Source organism: Sapajus apella, unplaced genomic scaffold (genome assembly GCF_009761245.1).
Source record: "Sapajus apella isolate SASKATOON/1434 unplaced genomic scaffold, GSC_monkey_1.0 scaffold77, whole genome shotgun sequence".
In the NCBI taxonomy this organism is placed as follows: domain Eukaryota; kingdom Metazoa; phylum Chordata; class Mammalia; order Primates; family Cebidae; genus Sapajus; species Sapajus apella.
In genome coordinates this window covers 3,070,101-3,093,845 of record NW_022437017.1, presented here as the reverse complement: position 1 = coordinate 3,093,845, position 23,745 = coordinate 3,070,101, and the positions used below count along the sequence as shown (strand labels likewise).

The window sequence follows — 23,745 nt, the reverse complement described above, 5'->3', positions numbered from 1 at the left end:
AAAAAAAAAAAAAGGGCCCCTTGACCCTGTCCTACCCTCCTCCCCAGGTAGAGAGGGTCCCAGGCAGCCATGGGCTCGGTGGCCAGAGGAATATGAAGTACCCAGCAGACATTTCCCAAGCCCCTTCCTCTCCTCAAGGCCAGCTTTTCATCCTCCTATCCACTCCAAAGGGCTCACCCGTCATCACGACACTTTTAATGATGAGGGAATTGGGAGGCAGAGGGGGTCGAGTCTTCTCCAGGGTCCCACAGTTGTGGTTTCAAGGCTTCTGACTGAGAAGGGGGAGCTTAGGGGGCCTTGGAGCACTGGGGCCTCCCAATGGCGTGTCCAGCCCCATCCTGAGTGACAACCACCTCAGCTGGGGCCCAGGGGTGCTGGGAGGGTGGACACCCAACCCATGCCATGTGAGCTGAGGCTGCAGCCCTGTCACATCACAGCCCCATCAAGGACAGGGCAGTCTTCGGGCCCCTGGTGAGGCTGTGGGCATTGGGGCAGACAGATTGGTTCTAGGGGCCTGAGGATCCCCTTCTGTCCCTTGAAGTAGCTGAAGGGCCTCTGGAGCCCAGAGCTGTCCATCTTTGAGGTGACATGGCACTAAGAAGGTGTGGGGCAGGTGGCCCTGGGCTTCTGTACCTGGATGGCTTCGACTCAGAGCCTGAGGTGGACACGTTGGAGGATGGAAAGTCCAAGGAAGCCAGGTGCGGTGGCTCATGCCTGTAATCCCAGCACTTTGGGAGTCCGAGGTGGGTGGCTCACCTGAGCTGGGGTAACAGGTGCCAGCCACCACGCCTGGCTAATTCTTTGTATTTAGTGGAGATGGGGTTTCACCATGTTAGTCAGGCTGGTCTCAAATTCCTGACCTCACGATCCACCTGCCTCCGCCTCCCAAAGTGCTGGGATTACAGGTGTGAGCCACTGCGCCCAGCCGGGACTTCTTTAAACTGGAGAGTACCATCCCATTTGGTTTCTGGACAAGGGAGAACAGGACAGTGGATCCTGGAGACCTCAACTACAGCTAGAAGTGGGGACCTGGGCCCCAGTATTGGGGTGATTGGGAGATAGGATACAGGTGGGTTGTGAGGCTTGGACCTGCGGGTCCAGGTGGTCCTCATGAAACATGATCTCTCCATGACTGCTGGGCTGCAGCCCACTGCGTTTCGGAGGGGCAAGGGACGGGGACACAGCACAGGCTGGCTCATGGTGCCTTCTTTATTGTCCACCCCTAACCCCCTTCTTTGTAGCCCCCTCCAAACGACAAAACTACCCACACCCCATGGCCCAACCCCAAAGTGTTGGGATTCAGAGCTGCGAGAACACTGGAAGCTCCCCCTCTGACAGCAACGGCGACACCCTGGGTGCAAGCGGGGCCGGATCTGGGTGGGCAGAGGAGTTGGGAGGCTGAGCCTCAGCGCCTTGGGCCCCTGCCCCCCTCTCCACCCAAGCATTCCTCGGCCTTACCCGCCGGGGCGTCGGGGCGTGGCGGCCCGGGCGCGGCGGCCGCGGGGGTGCCGGGGCGGTGGTCCTCCAGGTGCAGGGTCATGGCGGGCCGCGAGGCCGTGGAGAAGGCGCACTGCATGCACGAGTAGCGGCCGCGCGTGTGCTCCCACACGATGCGGCTCGGGGCCGCGTGCCCTGCAGGCAGGTGGGACCCCGTCAGTCCCCAGCCCAGAGGACCCGTACGCCAAGGATGGAGGACACGGGCAAGGGTGGGTGGGACCTTTCCCCGCCCCCATCAGCTTCCAGGCGCCTAGATCCGTTTCTCCGGAGTCTGTCTGCCCCTAGAGTTAGGGAAACCCTACTTGGCTTCTCCGCGTCCCCTACTCCCATCCCCGGATCCACCGCCGGGGAGAAGCCCGCTTCGAGGCGAACGGTGAACGGGGCGCGAGGTTTACACGGGAACGCCGGCGCAGATAAAGGCGCAGGTGCCAGTCATATTTAAGGCAAAAATCCTGTATTTCGGGACGGTGGCATTTCTGTCTCCCTGGGAAGGGGATGGGCACTGCTGCCTCCCCGCATCCACCTCACCCCGCAGGGCGCAGGAAAGAAAGCCCTTCCACCCCTCCCTGGTGGTCACCTGCACGCACCTGAGGGCGCGTCGGAGCCGCCCTGGGGTCTTCGAGGGCTGCTGCCAGCACCTGCGGTAAAGGGGAGGGTCAAGTTCAGAGTCAGGGCGAGCCCAGCCCGCCCTCCTGGAGGCCCCGCCCCACACTCACCTTGGCTCTTTTTCCAGACGGCGGCGCTAGAAGCCGGCGGCCCGGGCGCGGCGGCCAGGAAGGGCCGCAGGCGCGGGGGACTTAGGCCAAAGGGCGCAGGGTTCAAGTAGGGCAGGAAGGGGCCGGAGGGAGCAGGGGCAGGGGTCGTGAAAGGCTCGAGCAGCGGGAACGGCAGGCCGGGCGCTGACGCGGGGTCGGCCTCCGGGGGCCGCTCGGGCGCGGGGGGCTCCCGGTCCAAGGCCGGGGGTGGCGGCGGGGCTGGACTCTGCGCATGCTCTGCGCAAACATGCAGGTGCTTGAAGAGCGAGCGGTGCGTACGGAAGCGCAGGAGGCAGTTCTCACACCTGGGGGCGGGCAGAGGGCCGGGCTGAGCCTCCAGGACCACCAGGGAGAGGGGCCTGTGCCATGCCACCCGCCCTGCGAGCGTGGGAACGGAGCCTGGGCCCCAGTTGCCTCCCAGCTCCCGGAAAACTGTGGCAGCGACCCTTCCTGACCACTTCGGGTGGGAACCCTGGGGAAACCCAGAAAGAAGTCTCAATATTAAGTTAGGTGGCCGGTTTTCCACTTGGGAAACAAAGTCGGGCTGGGTGGAGCCACGCCCACATATGCCCCGCCCATCCATGGAGAGGGCGGGACTTGCCCAAAGCCTCGCCCACATCAAGTCCCGCCCTCCAACATCCTGACCAGGAAAGGAGACAGGCCTGGAGCCCACACCTAGGGTGAGGCTAGGGCAGGGCGGAGCTCAAGAGGTCAGGGTCTCACTTGAAGTAGCGATTGGGCTTGTAATGCAGTTTGCTGTGAGTCACCAGCTCCTGCATGCTGGGGAAGGTCTCGGTGCAGCTCAGGGCCGAGCAGCGGAAGAGCTTGCCTGGTAGGGATGAAGGACAGAGGAGTGGAGAGAGGAGAGAGGAGTGGAGAGAGGTGGCCAAGGCTGGCTCCAAAGGGCTCCGCCTGTTTCCCACCCTAACCTGCCTCCCCATGACCGGCCCTGGCCCTACCTTCCAGGGACTGTGTGGGCGGGCAGTGGGTTCGCAGATGCTGTGCCAGGTCACGAATGCTGGGGAAACTGAGGCAGCAGCCAGGGCTGGAGCAGGGGATTTGCTTCCCTGCAGGACGCACAGAACAGGAGTCAGTGGTCCCTTCCTCACTAATGCTGTCCCTGACCCCAGGGCTCTGCCCCAGAGAAGCAAATATGATGCTAGGGCCTTTACTCTCTGCCTCCCAGAAGAGACTGATCTGCCACAGTGCAGGGGCTGGATTGGCCGGGCTCAACACTGAAGCCACAGCCTGGCATCCACTGGCTGCTCAGTAAAATGAGTGGCATCCCTCTATAAAGGCCCCCGGGGTTAGAGATTCTCTAACCCTTCTATTGTTCCAGGGCCTGTGACTCCCCAGAAGGCCCCATCACAGATCACCTGAAGGTGGGCGTCGTCTGGGAGGCCGCAGGTCCTCGCTGGTCCCGGAGACTATGCTCGTCAGGCCCGGGCTGGGTCCTGGCCCAGGCTGGCAGCTGTCTGGGGCTGGGGAGGAGCCCTGCTGAGTCCCTCCAGGCCCTCCACGTTCCCACATTAGTGGTGTGGTTGCCTGCTCAGGGCCTGGCTCCTCCGCCATGGAGGAGGAGGTGGCTGCAGCTGGCACAACCGGGGACAACACCTCCTTGTCGGTCTCACTGGAGCTGGGCTCTGCAGTAGCCGGCATGTCCGGGCTGGGCCCTGAAGGTTTCTCCTCCTGGTGGAAAGGAGAGAGAACCCTTCTGGGATCTGGGTCCACCCAGTTGCCCCCATCCTAAGGAATCACCAGCAGAAGAGGACAGGGGGTTAAGTAAGGGTGGACTACGTTCCTTTTTATAAAGATGGGATCTCGCCATATTTGCCTCGCTGGTCTTGAACCCTTGGTCTCAAGTGATACACTTGCCTCAGCCTCCCAAAGTACTGGAATTACAGGCATGAGTCACTGTACTGGCCCGGACTGAGCTCCTTATGCACATGGGAGAAGCACCTCCTCTCCTAAACTAGGATAAGTGGGAGCCCCAGTATGCGATAGGGGCGTGGCCTAGAGTGGGCGGGGCCAACGATACGGAGGCGGGGCTATGGGCAGGGCGCGACTGGGAAGATGCTAGAAGGAGACAGACAAGGACTGTTTGAGGATCAAGAAACACCGGCCGGCCTCGAGCAGTGTGGACAATCTTGGAGGTGCAGGGGGCCCGGATGTACGAAGTTCAGGGGTGGAGACCTAGCCTAGTGGGCGTGGTCCACTCTAGGCCGGGCTCGGGGACGCCCTCCGATTGACAGCCAGCGGCGGACGGGTGCCCGGATGTGGGGGCGGGGTCGGCCGGAGGTTTATGTGCGACAGGGCTGCTCCCCGCCAGTTCCCGCCTCTCTGCCGTGCCCGCGACCCCGGCGCCGCGCTCACCATCTTCGATACAGCTCGGCCTCTTGTTCCTGCGGCTCCAGCAGCTCCAGCTTAGGCAGCGGCCACCCTCTGGGCAAGGCGAGCTTGCGCTCACATCAGCGCCATTTTCCGCCTCTCAGCTCTCGCGAGATTGGGGGCGGGGCCTGCGCTGGGCGCTGGAGACGGGGCGGGGTCTGAGGTCTGAGTAGTCGTAGAGCGCAGCTTGAACGCTGGTGCAGCCTTGCTAGCCCAGAGCAATAAGAGCGCACTTCTGCAGAGTCCGTGCACAGAGATTCGGGATGATCTCGCTGTCCTAGTCTTTAAAATGGGCACCTTCATCTCCTCTAGTCCTGTCCCAACACCATCCTTGGACAGTCGATAAACAGCAGTTCTCCTTCTGTATTTTTTATAGTATTGAGACAGGGTCTTGCTCTGTCGCCCAGTCTCGAGCGCAGGAGTGTGATCACAGCTCGCTTACAGGCTTGATCTCCTGGGCTCAGATCCTTCCATCTCAGCCTCCGGAGTAGCTGGGATTACTGGCGTGCGCCACCGTGCCTAGCTACTTTAAATTTTTTTTTTTTTCTTTTTAGACGGTGTCTTGCTGTGTCTCCAGGCTGCAGCGCAGTGGCGCGATCTTGGCTCCACTGTGATGCAACCTTCGCCTCCCGGGTTCAAGCAATTCCCCTGCCTCAGCCTCCCAAGTAGCTGGGACTAGAGGCGTGCGCCACCACACCCGGCTACTTTTTTTGTATTTTAGTAGAGACGGGGTTTCATCATGTTGACCAGGATGGTCTTGATCTCCTGACCATCCGCCCGCCTCGGCCTCCCAAAGTGTTGGGATTATAGGCTTGAGCCACCACGCCCGGCCAAATGTTTTTTAGAGACAGGGTCTCTCTGTGTTGCCCAGGCCAGTCTCAAACTCCTGGGCTCAAGCGATCCTCCCGCCTCGTCCTTACAAAGTGTTAGGATTGCAGGCATGAGCCACCTCGCCTCGCCTTACACTCACATCTTAAAATGGGGAAACAGCATCGCTTGAGCCAGAGAGGCCGAGGCTGCAGTGAGCCATGAAGGCACCACTGCACTCCTGTCTGGTCGAAAGATTGAGACCCCATCTCTAAAAGTTAAATAAAAATAAATAAAAATGGGGAAATAGTAAATCAACACATGCAAAAGCAGTCTTTGGTCCTATTCAGTGCAATGAAGGAAACAATGTTGTAGTGATGGGTCAGGGAAGCCACTCTGAGGAGGTGACCTCGGAGCTGTCGCCTGATGATCCAAGAGTGAGCTGGTGGAGAGCCCAAGGAGCAGAGCGCTCTACCGGATAGCCGGTGCAGATGTCCTGGCGTGGGGTGGAATGGGCTTATTTTGGTCAAACAGCAGCGAGACCAGGGCACCAGTGGAGCAGAGTGGAGGCGGGGTGTGGAGGTCAGAAAGTGAATATGGTGCAGGGCAGGTCATGCAGGGCCATTGGGGTGGTGCAGAGAGAGAAGTGTGGTTTCTGTTGTAACCACTGACAAATTTTTAGCAGGGGGAGGCGTATCATCTGATTCCTGGTAGTCACTTGGAGGAGGATGGGCTGTTGAGAGGGTGGTAAGAATAAAGCAGATCTTAGATCTCTCTCTCTCTCTCTCTCTCTCTCTCTCTCTCCTCTCTGTCTTTTTATAGATGGAGTCTCGCTCTGTTGCCCAGGCTGGAGTGCAGTGGCATGATCTCGGCTGACCACAACCTCTGCCTCCTGGGTTCAAGCGATTCTCCTGCCTCAGCCTCTCGAGTAGCTGGGACTACAGGTACCTGCTACTACACCCGGCTAATTTTTGTATTTTTAGTAGAGACGGGGTTTCACTATGTTGGCCAGGCTGGTCTCGAACCCCTTATCTCTTGATCCGCCTGCCTCACCCTCCCAAAGTGCAGGGATTACAGGCATAAGCACCTCGCCTGGCCATCTTAGATCTCTCTAATACATTATGCAGCATTCAAGAGGTGTTTGTTGAGTGCTAGGCAACTGTAGGTCTTATGTGCAATGTATTTCCATCTGTAAAGCAAGTTGTACCTATGCACTTTTGTTTTGTTTTTGAAACAGAGTCTCACTTCTGTCCCCCAGGCTGCAGTGCAGTGGCATGATCTTGGATCATTGCATCCTCCGCCTCCTGGGTTCAAGCAATTCTACTCTGGAGTAGCTGGGACTACAGACATGCACCACCATGCTTGGCTAATTGTTTTGTATTTTTGGTAGAGATGGGCTTTTGCCATGTTGGCTAGGCTGGTCTTGAACTCCTGGCCTCAGTGATCCACCTGCCTTGTGCTTCCAAAGTACTGGGATTACAGGCATGAGTCACTGCATCAGGGTTTTTGTTTTTTTGAGACACAGTCACAGTCTGTTGCTCAGGCTGGAGTGCAGTGGTCTGGTGATCACAGCTCACTGCAGCCTCTACCTCCCTGGGCTCAAGTCATCCTCCTGCCTCAGCACCCCTAGTAGCCACCACACCAAGCTAATTTTTGTATTTTTTGTAGAGATGGGGTTTTGTCACATTGCCCAGGATGGTCTAGAACTCCTGGGCTCAAGTGATCTACCCGCCTCAGCCGCCAAAGTGTTGGGATTTCAGGTGTGAGCTACTGTATCTGCCCTCCTATGGGCTTTTCTATGTAGATAATACCTTTAGAAGGAGATATTTAAAAACTAGGGAGAGGAACAGGGATGTTTGAGCGGGAGAGAGACTGACTTTTCACTTTTGTGTTTTTTGAATTAAAATTTTTTTTTTTTTTTTGGTCCAGGTGTGGCGTTTCAAGTCTATAATCCTAGCACTTTGGGAGGCTAAGGCAGGAGGATCACTGGAGCCCAGGGGTTTGAGACCAGCCTGGACAACACAGCAGGACTCCATCTTTACAAAAATTAAAAAGATTAGCTGGGCATGTTGGCATGTGCCTGTAGTCCCAGCTACCTGGGAGCATCAGGTGGGAGGATCACTTGAGACCAGGATTTAGAGGCTGCAGTGAGCTATGTTCATGCCGCTGCACTCTATCCTGGGCTACAGAGCAAGACCGTGTCTCAAAACAAAACAAAACAAAATAAAAATAAATTAACATTTTTTTCTTTTAATTATTATTATTATTTTTTTTTTTTGAGACAGAGTTTCGCTCTTGTTACCCAGGCTGGAGTGCAATGGCGCGATCTCGGCTCACCGCAACCTCCGCCTCCTGGGTTCAGGCAATTCTCCTGCCTCAGCCTCCTGAGTAGCTGGGATTATAGGCACGCACCACCATGCCCAGCTAATTTTTTGTATTTTTAGTAGAGACGGGGTTTCACCATGTTGACCAGGATGGTCTCGATCTCTTGACCTCGTGATCCACCCGCCTCGGCCTCCCAAAGTGCTGGGATTACAGGCGTGAGCCACAGCACCCGGCTCTTTTAATTATTATTCAGTTAAAAACTCATTTGCTTTAAAAAACAAAGATCATTTTGATGCAGGGTGAGGAGGGATGTGTGTGTGCAGGGGAGGCTAGTGCAATGTAGGGGAAGGATATGGTGAAGTGGCAGAAGGGACAGGGACCCAAGGAAGGAAGGGAAAGGAGGGACTAGAGTTAAGAAATGTTGTAGGCTGGGCACGGTGGTTCACGCCTGTAATCACAGCACTTTGGGAGGCCGAGGCAGGTGGATCACAAGGTCAGAAGTTCTAGACCAGCCTGACCAACATGGTGAAACTCCGTCTCTACTAAAAATACAAAAATTAGCCGGGCGTGGTGGCACATGCCTGTAATCCCAGCTACTCGGGAGGCTGAGGCAGGAGAATAGCTTGAAACTGGGAGGCAGAGGTTGCGGTGAGCTGAGATACTGCCATTGCACTCCAGCCTGGGCAACAGGAGCAAAACTCTGTCTCAGAACAAAACCACCAACACCAAAAAAAAAAAAAAAAAAAACTCATTTGCTTTAAAAAACAAAGATCATTTTGATGCAGGGTGAGGAGGTGTGTGTCTTTGTGTGTGTGTGCAAGGGAGGCTAGTGCAATGTAGGGGAAGAATGGGGTGAGGTGGCAGAAGGAACAGGGACCCAAGGAAGGAAGGGAGAAGAGGGACTAGACTTAAGAAATGTAAAAGAGTCAACAGGATGTAGGGGTGAGCAGCAGGCGGGGCAAACACGACTGAGGTCTGTAGTCTGAAGATGCCTGTACCTAGATAGGAGATGATATCAGTCAGCATATGCTAAACCTTTAAGATAATGGTCCACAGGGGCATGCACAGTGGCTCACACTGTAATCCCAGCACTTTGGGAGGCTGACGCAGGATGATGATTTGAGTCCACGAATCCAAGGCTTCAGTGAGCTATCATCGTATCGCTGCATTCCAGTCTGGGGCAACAGAGTGGAACCCTGTCGCAAAACAACAGCTTCAAGAATCAGATTCTGGCCGGGCGCGGTGGCTCAAGCCTGTAATCCCAGCACTTTGGGAGGCCGAGGCGGGTGGATCATGAGGTCAAGAGATCGAGACCATCCTGGTCAACATGGTGAAACCCCGTCTCTACTAAAAATACAAAAAATTAGCTGGGCATGGTGGCGCGTGCCTGTAATCCCAGCTACTCAGGAGGCTGAGGCAGGAGAATTGCCTGAACCCAGGAGGCGGAGGTTGCGGTGAGCCGAGATCGCGCCATTGCACTCCAGCCTGGGTAACAAGAGCGAAACTCCGTCTCAAAAAAAAAAAAAGAATCAGATTCTGGGGTGCAGTGGTGCGTGCCTGTATTCTCAGCTACCAGGGGGAAGGCCGAAGTTGGAGTATCGCAGGTGCCCAGGTGGTCGAGACCAGCCCCAACACAGTGAGACCCCATCTTCAAAGAAAGAAAAGGAAAATGAGAGATGGGAAGCACCAGGGCCATTTGAGAGATTGTTAAATGTTTTTGTGTAATCATTGAGCAATAAAAGGGTCCTTGAGACCCGGCTGCAGCCTTGGGAATTCTTTCCAGCCATGCTCAGCTTCCCAAGACAGTCACAGAAGGGAGAATAGATTCTGCAGAAGGCTCTGCTGGCCAGTCATGCTCTCTGTGTGTATGTGTGTATGTGTGTGAGTCAGAGTCTTGTTCTATCACCCAGGTTGGAGTGCAGTGGCACAATCTTGACTCACTGCAACCCCCACCTCCCCAGCTCAAGCAATTCTCCTGCCTCAGCCTCCAGAGTAGCTAGGCCTATAGGCGTGCACATCACGCCCAGCTAATGTTTGTATTTTTAGTAGAGATGGGGTTTCACCATGTTAGCCAGGCTGGACTTGAACTCCTTACTTCAAGTGATCTGCGTATATCAACCTCCCAAAGCCCTGAGATTACAGGCGTGAGCCACAGCACTCGGCTGAGAGTCTTGTTTTGATTACTGCTCTCCTGGGAATTCCCGATGCCCTGTTCTCCAGTTGGGTAGGTATTCTGTGCCTGGAGTTCCCCCATCACAGCTTAGATCCCTCTGTGCAGTGCTTGCCATCAAAATCTGCTAAGACTGACCCTCTCCCACCTTCTTGGCTCCTACTGCAATACCCATTCCACCTCTGAGTTCCCCTCTTTTCTGTGGCCCAGTCCTGACCTCACCAGTCTGCCCCATCTCTCCTGGACTGGCTTCTCTTTGAGGGGCTGAGCATGGAGTGGGTGTCCATATTAGAAAGTTAGAATTATAATAATAATTATCATTATTAGAAAGACAGGGTCTCAGCCAGGCACAGTGGCTGAGGCCTGTAATCCCAGCACTTTGGGAGGCTGAGGCAGGTGGATCACGAGGTCAGGAGTTCAAGACTAGCCTTGCCAAGATGGTGAAACTCCATCTCTACTAAAAACACAAAAATTAGCCGGTTATGTTGGTGGGTGCCTGTAATCCCAGCTACTGGGGAGGCTGAGGCAGAGAATTGCTTGAACCTGGGAGGCAGAGCTTGCAGTGAGCCGAGATCGTGCCACTTCACTCCAGTCTGAGGAATACAGAGAGATCCCATTAAAAAAAAAAAAAAAAAAGGCCGGGCGCGGTGGCTCAAGCCTGTAATCCCAGCACTTTGGGAGGCCGAGGCGGGTGGATCACGAGGTCAGGAGATCGAGACCATCCTGGTCAACATGGTGAAACCCCGTCTCTACTAAAAATACAAAACATTAGCTGGGCATGGTGGCGCGTGCCTGTAATCCCAGCTACTCAGGAGGCTGGGGCAGGAGAATTGCCTGAACCCAGGAGGCGGAGGTTGCGGTGAGCCGAGATCGCGCCATTGCACTCCAGCCTGGGTAACAAGAGCGAAACTCCGTCTCAAAAAAAAAAAAAAAAGAAAAGAAAAAAATAAAGACTGTGTCTTGCTCTGTTGCTGAGGCTAGAGTACGTCATTGTAACCATAGCTCACTGCAGCCATCTGGAAATACAGGCATGCACCATGACACTAGCTAATTAAAAAAAATTTTTTTAGAAGGAGTCTTGCTCTGGTTGCCCAGGCTAGAGTGCAAAGGCACAGTCTCAGCTCACTGCAACCTCCACCTCCCAGGTTCAAGGGATTCGCCTGCCTCAGCCTCCTGAGTAGCTAGGGTTACAGGTGCCCACCACCACGCTCAGATAATTTTTGTATTTTTAGTTGAGATAGGGTTTCAACATGTTGGCCAGGCTGGTCTTGAACTCCTGACATTAGGTGATCTGCTCACCTCGGCCTTCCAAAGTGCTGGGATTACAGGTGTGAGTCACTGCGCCTGGCTGAAACTGGGACAAGTTCAAGCTTTGTAGCCACATATGAATGCAAGGCATGGCTCTGTGCAGTCTTGGGTCAGTGAACCTCTCTGAGCCTCCATTGTTCCACCTGTAAGATGGAATCCTTCATGGCTCCTACCTCACAGGGTTGTGAAAACATCATCCTTGTAAGTTCATCCTTGTAACTTACTAAGAGTTCATCCTCTTAGTAAGTTCACTCATGCTTTCACCTGGCAAATGTTTATTGCCTTGGTGATGACAAAATGAGCAGTCACACTTGTCAAGGACCCCTCCCTGCAACTGTGCCCAGCACTTTGCCAACAGCCCAGGACTTGAGACTCATCTCTTATTCACACGGCAGGTGGGAGGTAGATTCTGCTGTTAGTCCCATTTGACACATGCAGAAATGGAGAAGAGGCAGCGGGTGTGGTGTTGGGGGAAGACCAGAGCCCAGGGACAGGGGGGCTGCACCAGGGACCCGCAGACCCATGGCCTGGGCAGGGCTGGAGACCACAGGACTGGACTTTTAGGCCAAGGTAGCCCAGGTCAACGAGGCTCTCATTGGCAGGGCCTGGCTCCCCACCAGGCAGGCAGGCAGGCAGACAGGCGGGCAAAAGAGAAGGCAGAATCCCAGGCCCCCAGCTCAGATCTTCTCCACGTAGTTTCCTGGGAAGAGGCCCTCCTGACCATGAAGCCGGCCCTTCCACCAGCCCGAGGAATCTGTGGGAGAGAGGAAAGCTTGAGGTGCCCCTAGCTAGTCCTGGAGAAAGCTCCCTTGCCAGATCTGTCTGCCTTGTTCATGAGGTCTCCCTATGTTGCCCAGGCTGGTCTTGAACTCCTGGGCTGAAGCCATCCTCCTGCCTCAGCCTCCCAAAGTGCTGGGATTACAGGTGTGAGCCACCACACCTGGCCCATCTTCATGTTTTTTTTTTTTAAATTTATTTTTATTATTTGAGACAGACTCTCACTCTGTTGCCCAGGCTGGACTGCAGTGATGCAATCTTGGCTCACTGCAACTTCTGCCTCCTGGGCTCCAGCAATTCTCTGCCTCAGCCTCCCAAGTAGCTGGGATTACAGGCACCTGCCACCACATCTGGCTAATTTTTTTGTATTTTTAGTAGATACCGGGTTTCACCATCTTGGCCAGGCTGGTCTTGAACTCCTGACCTCGTGATCCACCCACCTTAGCCTCCCAAACTTTTGGGATTACAGACATGAACCAATGCCCTGGCCCTTTTTTTTTTTTTTTTTTTTTTTTTTGAGATAGAGTTTTGCTCTGTCCCTCAGGCAGGAGTGCAGTGGCGCGATCCCGGCTCACTGCAATCTCTGCCTCCCAGGTTCAAGTGATCCCCCCTGAGTAGCTGTGATTACAGGCGCCTGTCCCCACACCCAGCTAATTTTTTGTATTTTTAGTAGAGATGTGGTTTTGCCATATTGGGCAGGCTACTCTCTTAACTCCTGACCTCAAGTAATCCACCTGCCTCAGCCTCCCAATGTGCTGGGATTACAAGTGTGAGCCACTGTGCCCAGCCCCATCTCTATGTTCTTGACCTGCCACAATGCAGGGACTGAACAGAGAGAATTATCTGCTGATGGAAGGAAAGAAGGAAGGAAGGAAGGGATGGAGGAAGGGAGGCATGGTCTTTCGAAGCCAGTGAGACACACTCTTTCAATTTCTGGAGCATTTGCTGTGTTCTTCCCACATCTATCTCCTTCTACCCACATCCAGCTCTTCCCCACATTACGCCTGTCATTCCAGCACTTTGGGAGGCCGAGGCAGGTGGATCACTTGAGAGACCAGCCTGGCCAACATGGCGAAACCCCATCTCTACTGAAAATACAACAAAATTAGCTGGGCATGCTGGCAGGTGCCTGTAATCCCAGCTACTCAGGAGGCTAAGGCAGGAGGATCACTTGAACCCAGGAGGTAGAGGTTGCAGTGAGCCAAGATCATGGCTAATTTTGGTTTTTGTAGAGATAAGATTCTGCCATGTTCCCCAAGATGGTCTCCTGGGCTCAACAGATATGCCCGCTTAGGCCTCCCAAAGTACTGGAATTACAGATGTGATCCACTGCATCCAGCCATCTCTACTCTTTAAAAAAATTTTTTGGGGCCGGGCGCGGTGGCTCACGCCTGTAATCCCAGCACTTTGGGAGGCTGAGGTGGGCAGATCATGAGGTCAAGAGATTGAGACCATCCTCACTAACATGGTGAAACCTCGTCTCCACTAAAAATACAAAAATTAGCCAGGTGTGGTGGCACATGCCTGTAGTCTCAGCTACTCGGGAGGCTGAGGCGGGAGAACAGCCTGAACCCAGAAGGTGGAGGTTGCAGTGAGCCCAGATCCTGCTACTGCACTCCACCCTGGCAACAGTGTGAGACTCCATCTCAAAAAAAAAACCAAAAAAAAATTTTTTTTTGTAAATTTTTTTCTTTCTTTTCTTTTTTTTGTCTATCAGCAGCATATATTTTTTGTAGAGATGGGGTCTTGCTATGTTTCCCAGGCTTGTCTCAAACTCCTGTCCTCAAGTGATCCTCCTGCCTTGGCCACCCAAAGTGCTGGGATTACAGGCATGAGCCACCTCGCCCGTCTGTTATCTCTGTTCTCCTGTGGGGAGGGTGTACCGTGGGAGGGGTCTGCCTGGCTATGTCAGGGTTTTCACCACTCCCCTCACCCCAGCTTCTGAACACACACCTTCCATGAGGATCTCGATGACCTCATTCACGTTGAAGCTCAGTTCGTCCACGTCTTGGCCCACGTATTGGTACAGGGCCCGGCACCTGGGGCCATGTATCCGAGGCTGGGGCTTGGGTCGGCCAACACCAGGCACTGGCCGTTGCCCCACACTGCGCTTCCTCTGCATGCTGTGGGCACAGGAAGTTCGAGTCATAGCCCCAGACACTCCCCTACCCCCTGCCTGTCTCCTGGGGCTGCCCTTCCACCCTACCTACCCGGCCATGCCCTGGTCAGGAACGTTGAGGAATTCTGTGTTGTGCTCGGAGGGCGGCCGTGCCCGGGGGCGTCTGCTGGCCCCCAGGGATGTGGACGGAAGGCCCAGGGGAGGCCGGTGGGAGCCCCCTCCAGACATGATCTCCAGGGGCAGGGGGCCCCCTCTGGCAGACGGGGGCACTCCATTGCGATCCATGCCTATGGCAGGAGTAAGGATGAAGACATGTATCAGGGTGATGCTAGGAGGATTTGAGGAGCCTCCAAGTTCCCAGTCTGAGGGAGGAGATTGTCCCAGTCTGAGGGAGGAGATTGTCCCAGTCTGAGGGAGGAGATTGCCATACTCTCAACCTAGTGTGGTAAGGACTGGGCCACAGGGAGGGATCTGGTGCTAGGAGGGCCTAGACAGAGGCTTCTAAAATTTTTTTTAAATTATTTTTTACTTTTATTTATTTATTTTGAGACATGGTCTCACTCTGTCTCCCAGGTTGGAGTGCAGTGGTGCAGTCGTAGCTCACTGCAACCTACACCTCCTGTGTTCAAGCTGTCCTCCCTCCTTAGCCTCAGGGGGTGCTGGGACTACTGGTACACTCCACTATGGCCCACTGAGTTTTGTAATTTTTTTTTTTTTTTTTTTTTTTTTTGAGACAGAGTTTCGCTCTTGTTACCCAGGCTGGAGTGCAATGGCGCGATCTCGGCTCACCGCAACCTCCGCCTCCTGGGTTCAGGCAATTCTCCTGCCTCAGCCTCCTGAGTAGCTGGGATTACAGGCACGCACCACCATGCCCAGCTAACTTTTGTATTTTTAGTAGAGACGGGGTTTCACCATGTTGACCAGGATGGTCTCGATCTCCTGACCTCGTGATGCACCCGCCTCGGCCTCCCAAAGTCCTGGGATTACAGGCGTGAGCCACCGTGCCTGGTCTTTAGTTGGGTTCTTACTATGTTGCCCAGGCCGGGTCCTGGCCTGGGCAACATAGCAAGAGCCCATCTCTACTAAAAGTTCTCTTTTTTTTTTTTTTTTTTTTTTTTTTTTTTTTTGAGATGGAGTCTCTCTCTGTTCACCAGGCTGGAGGGCAGTGGTGATCTTGGCTCACTGCAAGCGATCCTCCCACTTCAGCCTCCCAACATGCTGGTTTTACAGGCATGAGTCACTGCACTTGGCCTTATTTATTTATTTATATATTTAAAGACAGATTCTCACTCTGTTGCTCAGGCTGGAGTACAATGATGTGATCTCAGCTCACCGCAACTTCTGCCTCCTTGGTTCAAGCGATTCTCCTGATTCAGCCTCCTGAGTGGCTGGGATTACAGGCATGTGCCACCACACCCGGCTAATTTTGTATCTTTAGTAGAGATGGGGTTTCACCATGTTGGTCAGGTTGGTCTCAAACTCCCAACCTCAGGTGATCCATCCGCCTTGGCTTCCCAAAGTGCTGGGATTACAGGCATGAGCCACTGCAGCCGGCTTTTTAAAATTTTTTGAGAGACAGGGTTTTGCTTTGTGGCCCAGGATGGAGTGCAGTGGTAAGACCATAACTCACTGAAGCCTCCAACTCTTAGGCTTATGATATCCTCTTCTGTCAGCCTCTGAGACAGCTGGGACTAGAGGCACACACCACCAGGCCCAGATTATTTGAAAATAATTTTTAGACCGGGCCGAGTGGATCACACCTGTAATCACAGCACTCTGGGAGGCTGAGGCAGGCGAATCACGAGGTCAGGAGATGGAGACCATCCTGGTTAACACGGTGGAACCCATCTCTACTAAAAATGCAAAAAATTTGCCAGGCGTGGTGGTGGGTGCCTGTAGTCCAAGCTACTTGGGGGACTGAGGCAGGAGAATTGCTTGAACCCAGGAGGCAGAGGTTGTAGTGAGCTGAGATCACACCACTGCACCCCAGCCTGGGAGACAGTGGGACTCCACCTCAAAAAAAAAGTAAAAAGATGTAGTTTTCAAAAAAAAAAAAAAAAAGATGTAGTTTTCAGGGCTGGAGTGTTGGGTGGGAGGAGAGAAGATGTCAGTGGTTAGCTGGGTTTGGGTTTTGAAGGGCTCTGAATGCCACACTAAGCTTAGCCTTTATTCTGTGGGAGATGGGGAGCTATGAGAGTTCTCGACAGAGAAGTGAGTGGTCAACTGTGCTTGCTAGATTTCGTTTCCTGAAGGTCTGACTTAGGCCATAGGACCCACAAGAGACAAGGGAAGATAGCAAGGGAGCAGCTCCTCACCTCTGGAGGGCCCAGGGGCTGCCCGGGTAGGGGCCGGGGTCGACCTCCGAGATCTTCCCTTGGCCATTCCCTTCCGTGTAGGCTCTGAAAGAAGTGTGTCAGGGATTTGTGTAATGGACAGACCAGCCTCCTGGCCCTGCCCACAAGCCTTGTCCATTCTGAGGTACCCCAGCTCTGCCCAGTAATTGGCCCTGCCCCCAATGCCTCACCCCTCACTGGCCTTGCTCTTCGGGCCCGCCCACTTTAGGACACGACTTCACCACTACCTCTTTCCCAGTTGCCGTTCTGGCCACACCACTCTACATTTCTCACCTCCCCATTGGTCACGTCTTCTCTTTAACTGTCATTTTCTCTCTCTAGACCCGCCTCTTCCTTGCTGCTGCCCACTCTGGTCCACCCTCGCTGGCCCCGCCCCACTGTTTTCATTGGTTTTCTCCATGGCCGTGCCCCGCCTCCACATTTGGGCCACTCATTGGTTGCGGCCTTTCTTTAAAAGTCTCTCCTCTCCCCCATTTCCCCTTTTCCTCCTCTCACCGCTGTCTCCCTACTTCTCCCCCCTCCCCTCTCTTTCTCCCCGCTCTCAGTTCTCTCTCCCTCTCTCTCTTCCCCATCCCCTCCCTCTTCTCTCCGTATTCTCTCCCCTCTCTCCCCACTCCTCCTCCTCCCCCTTCCCCCTCTCTCCCCCTCCCTCCCATTCTCTCCCCCGTCTCTGCCTCCCCTTTCTCCTCTCCCTCTCCCCTTCTCTCTCCTGTTCTCCCTGCGCCCCACACTCTCTCTCCCCTCATCCCCTGTCTCTGCTCTCTTCCCTCTCTCTCTCTCCCCACCTCTCCACTCCACTGTCTTCCTCCCCTCTCTCCCTTACTCTTCCCCGCTCTGCTCTCTCCCCTCTCCATTTCCCTGCCCTCCCCTCTCTCCCTTATCTCTCCATCCCCTCTCTCTGTCCCTCCTTTCTCGACCCTCCCCTTCCTGGTCTTTGTTCACTTTTGACCAACCTTGCTGGCCCCACCCCCTCCCCGCCCCCAAAGCCTTCATTGGTCCGCTCTTCCCCGCCCCCTCTGCCCTAGTTCCGCGCAGACTCACTGGAGCTCTTGGGCAGCCCATCGCCCACGCTGACCGTGAGGGTCCGGCCGCCAACCTTGAGCACTGACAAGTCGCCGGAGCCGCGGGAGAAGGTGACGCTGCGGGTGCCGCCACCGCCCCAGCCCTCCTTCTTCACCCGGAACTGTAGTCTATGGGGAGAGGGGAAAGCTTGGGGGCGCTGACCTGGGTCCCTGTCCCACCCCACCCCGCGCTGGGGCGGGAGGGAGTACAGCACACCGAGATCACCCCGAGATGGTGCTGGGGTTGGCGGCACCACACCCCCACGAGATGGTGCTGGGGTTGGCGGCACCACCCCCCCACGAGATGGTGCTGGGGTTGGCGGCACCTCCCCCCCCACAGGATGGTGCTGGGGTTGACAGGCCGTACGTGTCGCTGAAGGTGAGGGGCAGGGGCCTCCGCGTTGCCTCCTCGAAGCGCTTGCACAGAAGGCTGACGAACTCGGTCTTGAAGACGCTCTCCAGGAAGCTGTCTGCGGTGTCCTCCTGGAGGATGAAGAAGTCGTCCTGTCGTGTGCTGGGGAGGGGCGGATGAGAGCGTCAGGTGGGACACTGGTGAGAAGGACAGGTGAGAGCGGCAGGTGAGACTGACAGGTGAAGGTGGCTGAAGGTGGACTTAGGGAAGGGTCAGTTAAGGGCCAAGTGAGGGGTGACCAGGTGGGGAAAAAACGGGGAAGCGGCAAGGAGTGGGAGAGGTGGTTACAAAAGAGAGCCAGGTGAGGTCTAGTAAGAGGGTAAGGTGTGGCTCACGCCTGTAATCCCAGCACTTTGGGAGGCCAACGCGGGCTTATCACGAGGTCAGGAGATCAAGACCATCCTGGCTAACACATCTCTACTAAAAATACAGAAAATTAGCCAGGCGTGGTGGCGGGTGCCTGTATTCCCAGCTACTCAGGAGGCTGAGGAGGGAGAATCGCTTGAACCGTGGAGGTGGAGATGCAGTGAGCTGAGATCGTGCCACTGTACTCCAGCCTGGGCCAAAAAGAAGACTCCATCTCAAAAAAAAAAAAAAAAAAAATATATATATATATATATATATATATATGTATATATAGGGTAAGGTGCAGGACAGAAGCTATTGGCAAGTAAGGATCATGAGCATAGGGGGCAGGTGAACATGTCAGGCGGGGCCAAGAGAGGGCTACAGGCATGTCACCAGGTGAGATTCTCAGGGTAACAGATGGGGTCACTAGAATGCGGGCAGCTAGGGGACAGGTGAGAGTGACTGTGGGGCAGTTAGGGACCTGGCTTCACCTGAGGGAGACTCCCCGCAGAGCCTGGATGTCCACCTTCTTCTTCAAGACTTCACGCACCTGGCCCTTCTCGGGTCCCTTCTTCACCTTCTCTCGCCCAATCACATACACACACTTCGGCGTCAGGATCAAGTCCCGCTTGATGGGCTGTGGGGATGCATTATTATAGGCCAGTGGCTGGAGCTCTGGGCATGCAGCCTGGCCAGCCTGACCACAGAGGGTCCACTCCAGGCAGAGGGATGGTGCTGGCAGGTCAGGTTAGCAGGGTGAGATGTGTATGTATCTGGGTGAAGGTGTATGAATTGTCTGTTTTGTAGGGTCTTACTCGGTCGCCCAGGCTGGACTGCAATGGTGCCATCATAGCTCACTGCAACCTCAACCTCCCAGGCTTGAGTGATCCACCTGCCTCAGCCTCCTGAGTAGCTGAGACCACAGGTGCATGCCACCATGTCTGGCTAATTTTGGTATTTTTTGTAGAAACAGGGCTTTGTTCTGTTGCCCAGGCTGGTCTTGAACTCCTGAGCTCAAGCAAACTGTTCTCTTTGGCCTCCCAAAGGGCTGGGATTTCAGGTGTGCACCACTGTGCCTGGCCATGAGTTGTTCTTATATTAGAAATAGAAGGAGAGTCTGGGCGCGGTGGCTCACGCCTCTAATCCCAGCACTTTGGGAGGCGAAGGCAGGTGGATCACGAGGTTAGGAGTTTGAGACCAGCCTGGCCAGTACAGTGAAACACCATCTCTACTAAAAATACAAAAATTAGCTGGGCGTGGTGGTGCACACCTGTAGTCCCAGCTACTTGGCAGGCTGAGGCAGGAGAATCGCTTGAACCTGGGAGGCGGAGGTTGTGGTGAGCTGAGATCGCTCCTGTGTGGTCCAGCCTGGGTGACAGAGTGAGACTCCATCTCCAAAAAACACAGAAGGAGGCCAGGTGGGAATGTGTTGGTTGGCTGGAAAAGGGTGTTTGGATCAGTGAATAGGTGCTGGGTAGATGAGGCACCTGCTGGACATGGGTGCCTGGGCCAGATAAGAGCACTTAGGCCAGGTGAAAGTGCTTGGGTCATGTGACTGTAGCCAACTCACGTAAAGGCATTACACTTCAGGTGAGGGTGTACAAGTCAGGTAGATAAGAGTATCTGGATCATGAGAGGGAGTGAGAAGGTGTATATCTGAACCCTGAATTTGTACAGGAAGGCCGGTGAGGGTGTACCTAGTAGAAGTGTGACTGTGAAGGCCAGTTGAACTGGCCATGGTCAGAGTCCTCTAGGTCTAGAGGGGAAACCTGTCTAGGTGAAAATATTTTAGGTGATGCTTACAGTTCAGCCAAGAGGGCATACTTGCCACATAGACCTGTCCAAAGCAGGTGTGTGGATCAGGCGAAGGTGCCCAATACTGTATGTCTGCTATGTGAGGTTGTACAGATCATGTGAGGATGCACCTGCCATATAAACTTGTCCAAGGTAGGTGAGGTTGTCCAGGCCATATGAGAATATGTAAAGGTAAAGATGATATATAGGTTATCTCAGTGGGTACCTGCCACACATAGTCCTCTCTAAGGTGGGGAAAGGATGAGTTACTGGGCTAGGGGACAGGGACATGAGATATGGGTCAAGTGAGGGTGTACCTGGCTTGCCCAGGTACAGCTGAGGGTAAACAGGCCACGTCTGGGTGTACCTGTGGAGAGGAATGTCCAGGCTAGGTGATTAGAGTATACCTGTGCTCAGGGCTGTCTGGGCCAGAAGAGGATGTGTCTGTTGGTGGAGGTGTCCTGCTATCTATGCCAAGCATGAGTACACGGGTCAGGTGGTATATTTCTGTGGACAGCATGTACCTATAGAGTAGGTTGCCTGGACCAGGTGAGAGTGTACCTATGGACAGGTGTGTCTGGGCCAGGTGAAGGTATATCTAATTGCCAGGGTGAAGGGAGAGTGTACCTAATGGATAGGTATGTCTTGGATAGGCGTGTCTAGGATAGGTGATGGTGGCCAGGGCTCTGGACAAGATGAGTGTGTAATCGTGGACAGATGCATCTGGCTAGGTGAGGGTGTATCTGACAGGTGTATCTAGGCTACAAGTGCATGTTTGATGGACAGCTGTGTCTGCTGTACTTGAATGCATACCTGTGGGCAGGTGTGCCTGGTCAGGTGAGGGTATACCTGTGATGGAACAGATGGATGTGGGCTGGGGGATATATACCTGTGGCCAGGTATGTCTGGGCCAGGTGAGGGTGTACCTGTGATGGAACAGATGGATCTAGGCTGGGGGATATATACCTGTGGGCAGGTGTGCCTGGCCAGGTGAGGGTGTATCTGTTATGGAACAGATAGATGTAGGCTGGGGGATATATACCTGTGGCCAGGTGTGTCTGGGCCAGGTGAGGGTGTGCCTGTGATGGAATGGATGGATCTAGGCTGGGGGATGTATGCCTGTGGGCAGGTGCATCTAGGCCAGGTGAGGGTGCCAGGCTGCAGCCAGAGTCTTGTCATGCCCACCCCCTAGTGCCTCACCTTGAAGCGGCGGTCGTACTTGGTGACCGAATCAGCGAAGTCCACTCGCTCCCTCTTCCCCAGGAATTGACGCAGCTCTGGCCGCTCCTCCAGCCCCAGGTAGTCCCCGACGAAGTTCCGATTGATGCTGTTGCGCCTCCGCTCCTTCTTGTTAAGCAGGATGTTGGAAGCTGCAGGGACCAAGGGCGGAGACCAGAGTTCCTGATAAAGCTCCTCCAGGTCCAGGTGTCCCCGCCCTTAGCCTTTCACCCAAAGCCTCTCACCTTCCTCCCGCATCTCCTCGTACTTCCGGACAGCCACGTGGCGCCGCCAGGCCTTCTGGATGGTTCGAGCAAAGCCATCGAACTTCCGCTCTCGCATCTCCTCCAGGAGGAAAAGCTGGGTGGGGGTGGGGGGGCACGTGGGTGAGTCCTGGTGTTTCCCCAGCGGCTGCAGTTCCCAGTTTCCCTGGGCTCACCCTACTCACAATGCTCTTGCTCACTCACACCCACACACATGCTAATTTTTTTTGAGAGATGGGGTCTTTCTGTTGACACTTATTAAACAAGAAAAAGGGGCTGGGCATGGTGGCTCAGGCCTGTCATTCCTAGTACTTTGAGAGGCCAAGGTGGGTGGATCACCTGAGATCAGGAATTTGAGACCAGCCTGGCCAACATGGTGAAACCCCATCTCTACTAAATATACAAAAAATAAAAATAAAAAATAAAAAATGCTGGTGTGGTGGTAGGCCCCTGTAGCCCCAGCTACTCAGGAGCCTGAGTCAGGAGAATCACTTGAACACAGGAGGCAGAGGTTGCAGTGAGCCGAGATCGTACTACTGCGCTCCAGCCTGGGCAAGAGCAAGACTTGGTCTCAAAAAACAAAAACAAAAAGAAAAAATCGGCTGGCCTGGGTGGCTCATGACTGTATTCCAAGCACTTTGGGAGGCCAAGGCGGGTGGATCACGAGGTCAGGAGATAGAGACCATCCTAGCTAACATGGTGAAACCCTATTTCTACTAAAAATGTAAAAACTTAGCTGGGCATGATGGCACGTGCCTGTAGTCCCAGCTACTTGGGAGGCTGAGGCAGCAGAATCGCTTGAACCCAGGAGGCGGAGGTTGCAGTGAGCCGAGATTGTGCCACTGCACACCAGCCTGGCAACAAAGCGAGACTCCCATCTCAGAAAAAAAAAAAAAAAAAGACAAGGACTTGCTCTGTCACCCAGACTAGAGTACAGGGGTGCAGTCACAGTTCACTGCACCTTCAACCTCTTGGATTCAAGCAATCCTCCCTCCTCCGCCTCCTGAGTAGCTGAGACTGCAGCTGTGAGCCACCATGCCCAGCTAATTTTATTTTTATTTATTTATTTATTTATTTATTTATTTTTTTTTTTGAGACGGAGTTTCACTCATGTTACCCAGGCTGGAGTGCAATGGCACGATCTCGGCTCACCGCAACCTCCGCCTCCTGGGTTCAGGCAATTCTCCTGCCTCAGCCTCCTGAGTAGCTGGGATTACAGGCACGCACCACCATGCCCAGCTCCTTTTTTTGTATTTTTAGTAGAGACGGGGTTTCACCATGTTGACCAGGATGGTCTCGATCTCTTGACCTCGTGATCCACCCGTCTTGGCCTCCCAAAGTGCTGGGATTACAGGCTTGAGCCACCGCGCCCGGCCACGCTAATTTTATTTTTTGTAGAGATGTGGTCTTGCCATGTTGCCCAGGCTAGAAACATTTTTTTTTTGAGATGGAGTTTTGCTCTTGTTGCCCAGGCTGGATCTTGGCTCACTGTAAACTCCGCCTCCCGGGTTCAAGCAATTCTCCTGCCTCAGCCTCCTGAGTAGCTGGGATTACAGGTGCGAGCCACCATGCCCAGCTAAATTTTTTGTATTTTTAGTACAGATGGGGTTTCACCATATTGGTTAGGCTGGTCTTGAACTCCTGACCTCAAGTGATCTGCCTGCCTCTGCCTCCCAAAGTGCTGGGATTATAGGCATGAGCCACTGCACCCAGCTGGAAACATTTTTATCATCCTGCAAATGACTGGACCTCCCTATGTGGGGTACACACTTCTGCATTACAATATAACAGTGGGTCACCACTTCAGATTGCAGCTGTGCCACTTTCTACCTGTGTGCCCTTGCCAGAAACAGTATAACATCACGGTTTCTCACACTGTTAGTACAGATAGTTATGCCGTCCATATAAGGTACACCCCAGTGTCAGAGATGGTAGAAACGGGAACCAGTGTGCATCTTGGAAAACCAATAAAATACAGTAAATAAGAAAATCTGGCTGGGTGCAGTGGCTCATGCCTATAATCCCACACTTTGGGAGGCTGAGGCATGTGGATCACCTGAGGTCAGGAATTTGAGACTAGCCTGGCTAACATGGTGAAACCTCCGTCTCCACTAAAAATACAAAAAAAAAAAAAAAAAAAAAAAAAAAA

At 54.1% G+C, this 23,745-nt stretch overlaps 2 protein-coding genes across 4 annotated transcripts in view; both read right to left on the bottom strand.

Annotated features, from left to right (window-relative positions):
- Positions 1–1,188: 1,188 nt before the first annotated feature.
- On the bottom strand, positions 1,189–5,043 carry ZNF414 (zinc finger protein 414). 2 transcript variants are annotated; one of them, XM_032251925.1, is made up of 8 exons: positions 4,626–5,043; positions 3,629–3,941; positions 3,212–3,319; positions 2,976–3,081; positions 2,214–2,557; positions 2,085–2,135; positions 1,459–1,632; positions 1,189–1,373 (listed from the first exon to the last, which is right to left on the bottom strand). In XM_032251925.1, exons 1-8 carry the CDS (start codon positions 4,626–4,628, stop codon positions 1,300–1,302), a joined length of 1,173 nt encoding a protein of 390 aa, XP_032107816.1. In that variant the 5' UTR covers positions 4,629–5,043; the 3' UTR covers positions 1,189–1,299. The 2 variants fall into 2 exon arrangements, with proteins under 2 accessions (XP_032107816.1, XP_032107817.1); XM_032251926.1 differs by lacking the exons at positions 1,189–1,373; positions 1,459–1,632 and adding an exon at positions 1,639–1,949 and having other exon boundaries at positions 4,626–5,030.
- Positions 5,044–11,505: 6,462 nt separating this feature from the next.
- MYO1F (myosin IF) overlaps positions 11,506–23,745 on the bottom strand; it is a 55,176-nt gene continuing 42,936 nt past the window's right edge. The window contains exons 20-28 of one of the 2 annotated variants that reach the window (XM_032251922.1): positions 21,579–21,693; positions 21,316–21,485; positions 18,813–18,958; positions 17,929–18,075; positions 17,542–17,690; positions 16,462–16,545; positions 14,238–14,433; positions 13,981–14,150; positions 11,506–12,004 (exon numbers count right to left, since the gene is read on the bottom strand). In XM_032251922.1, the coding sequence (XP_032107813.1) occupies positions 11,928–12,004; positions 13,981–14,150; positions 14,238–14,433; positions 16,462–16,545; positions 17,542–17,690; positions 17,929–18,075; positions 18,813–18,958; positions 21,316–21,485; positions 21,579–21,693 (1,254 nt within the window). In that variant the 3' untranslated portion in view covers positions 11,506–11,927. The remainder of the gene's footprint in view (positions 12,005–13,980; positions 14,151–14,237; positions 14,434–16,461; positions 16,546–17,541; positions 17,691–17,928; positions 18,076–18,812; positions 18,959–21,315; positions 21,486–21,578; positions 21,694–23,745) is intronic. The other variant, XM_032251923.1, reaches the window with a different exon arrangement.

Coding starts and splice junctions, on each gene's coding strand:
- ZNF414 (XM_032251925.1), bottom strand. Junction 2,558..2,975: donor AAGCCCAATCGCTACTTCAA/GTGAGACCCTGA, acceptor GCCCGCCCCCAG/GTGTGAGAACTGCCTCCTGC. Junction 2,136..2,213: donor CGTCTGGAAAAAGAGCCAAG/GTGAGTGTGGGG, acceptor CCTTTACCGCAG/GTGCTGGCAGCAGCCCTCGA.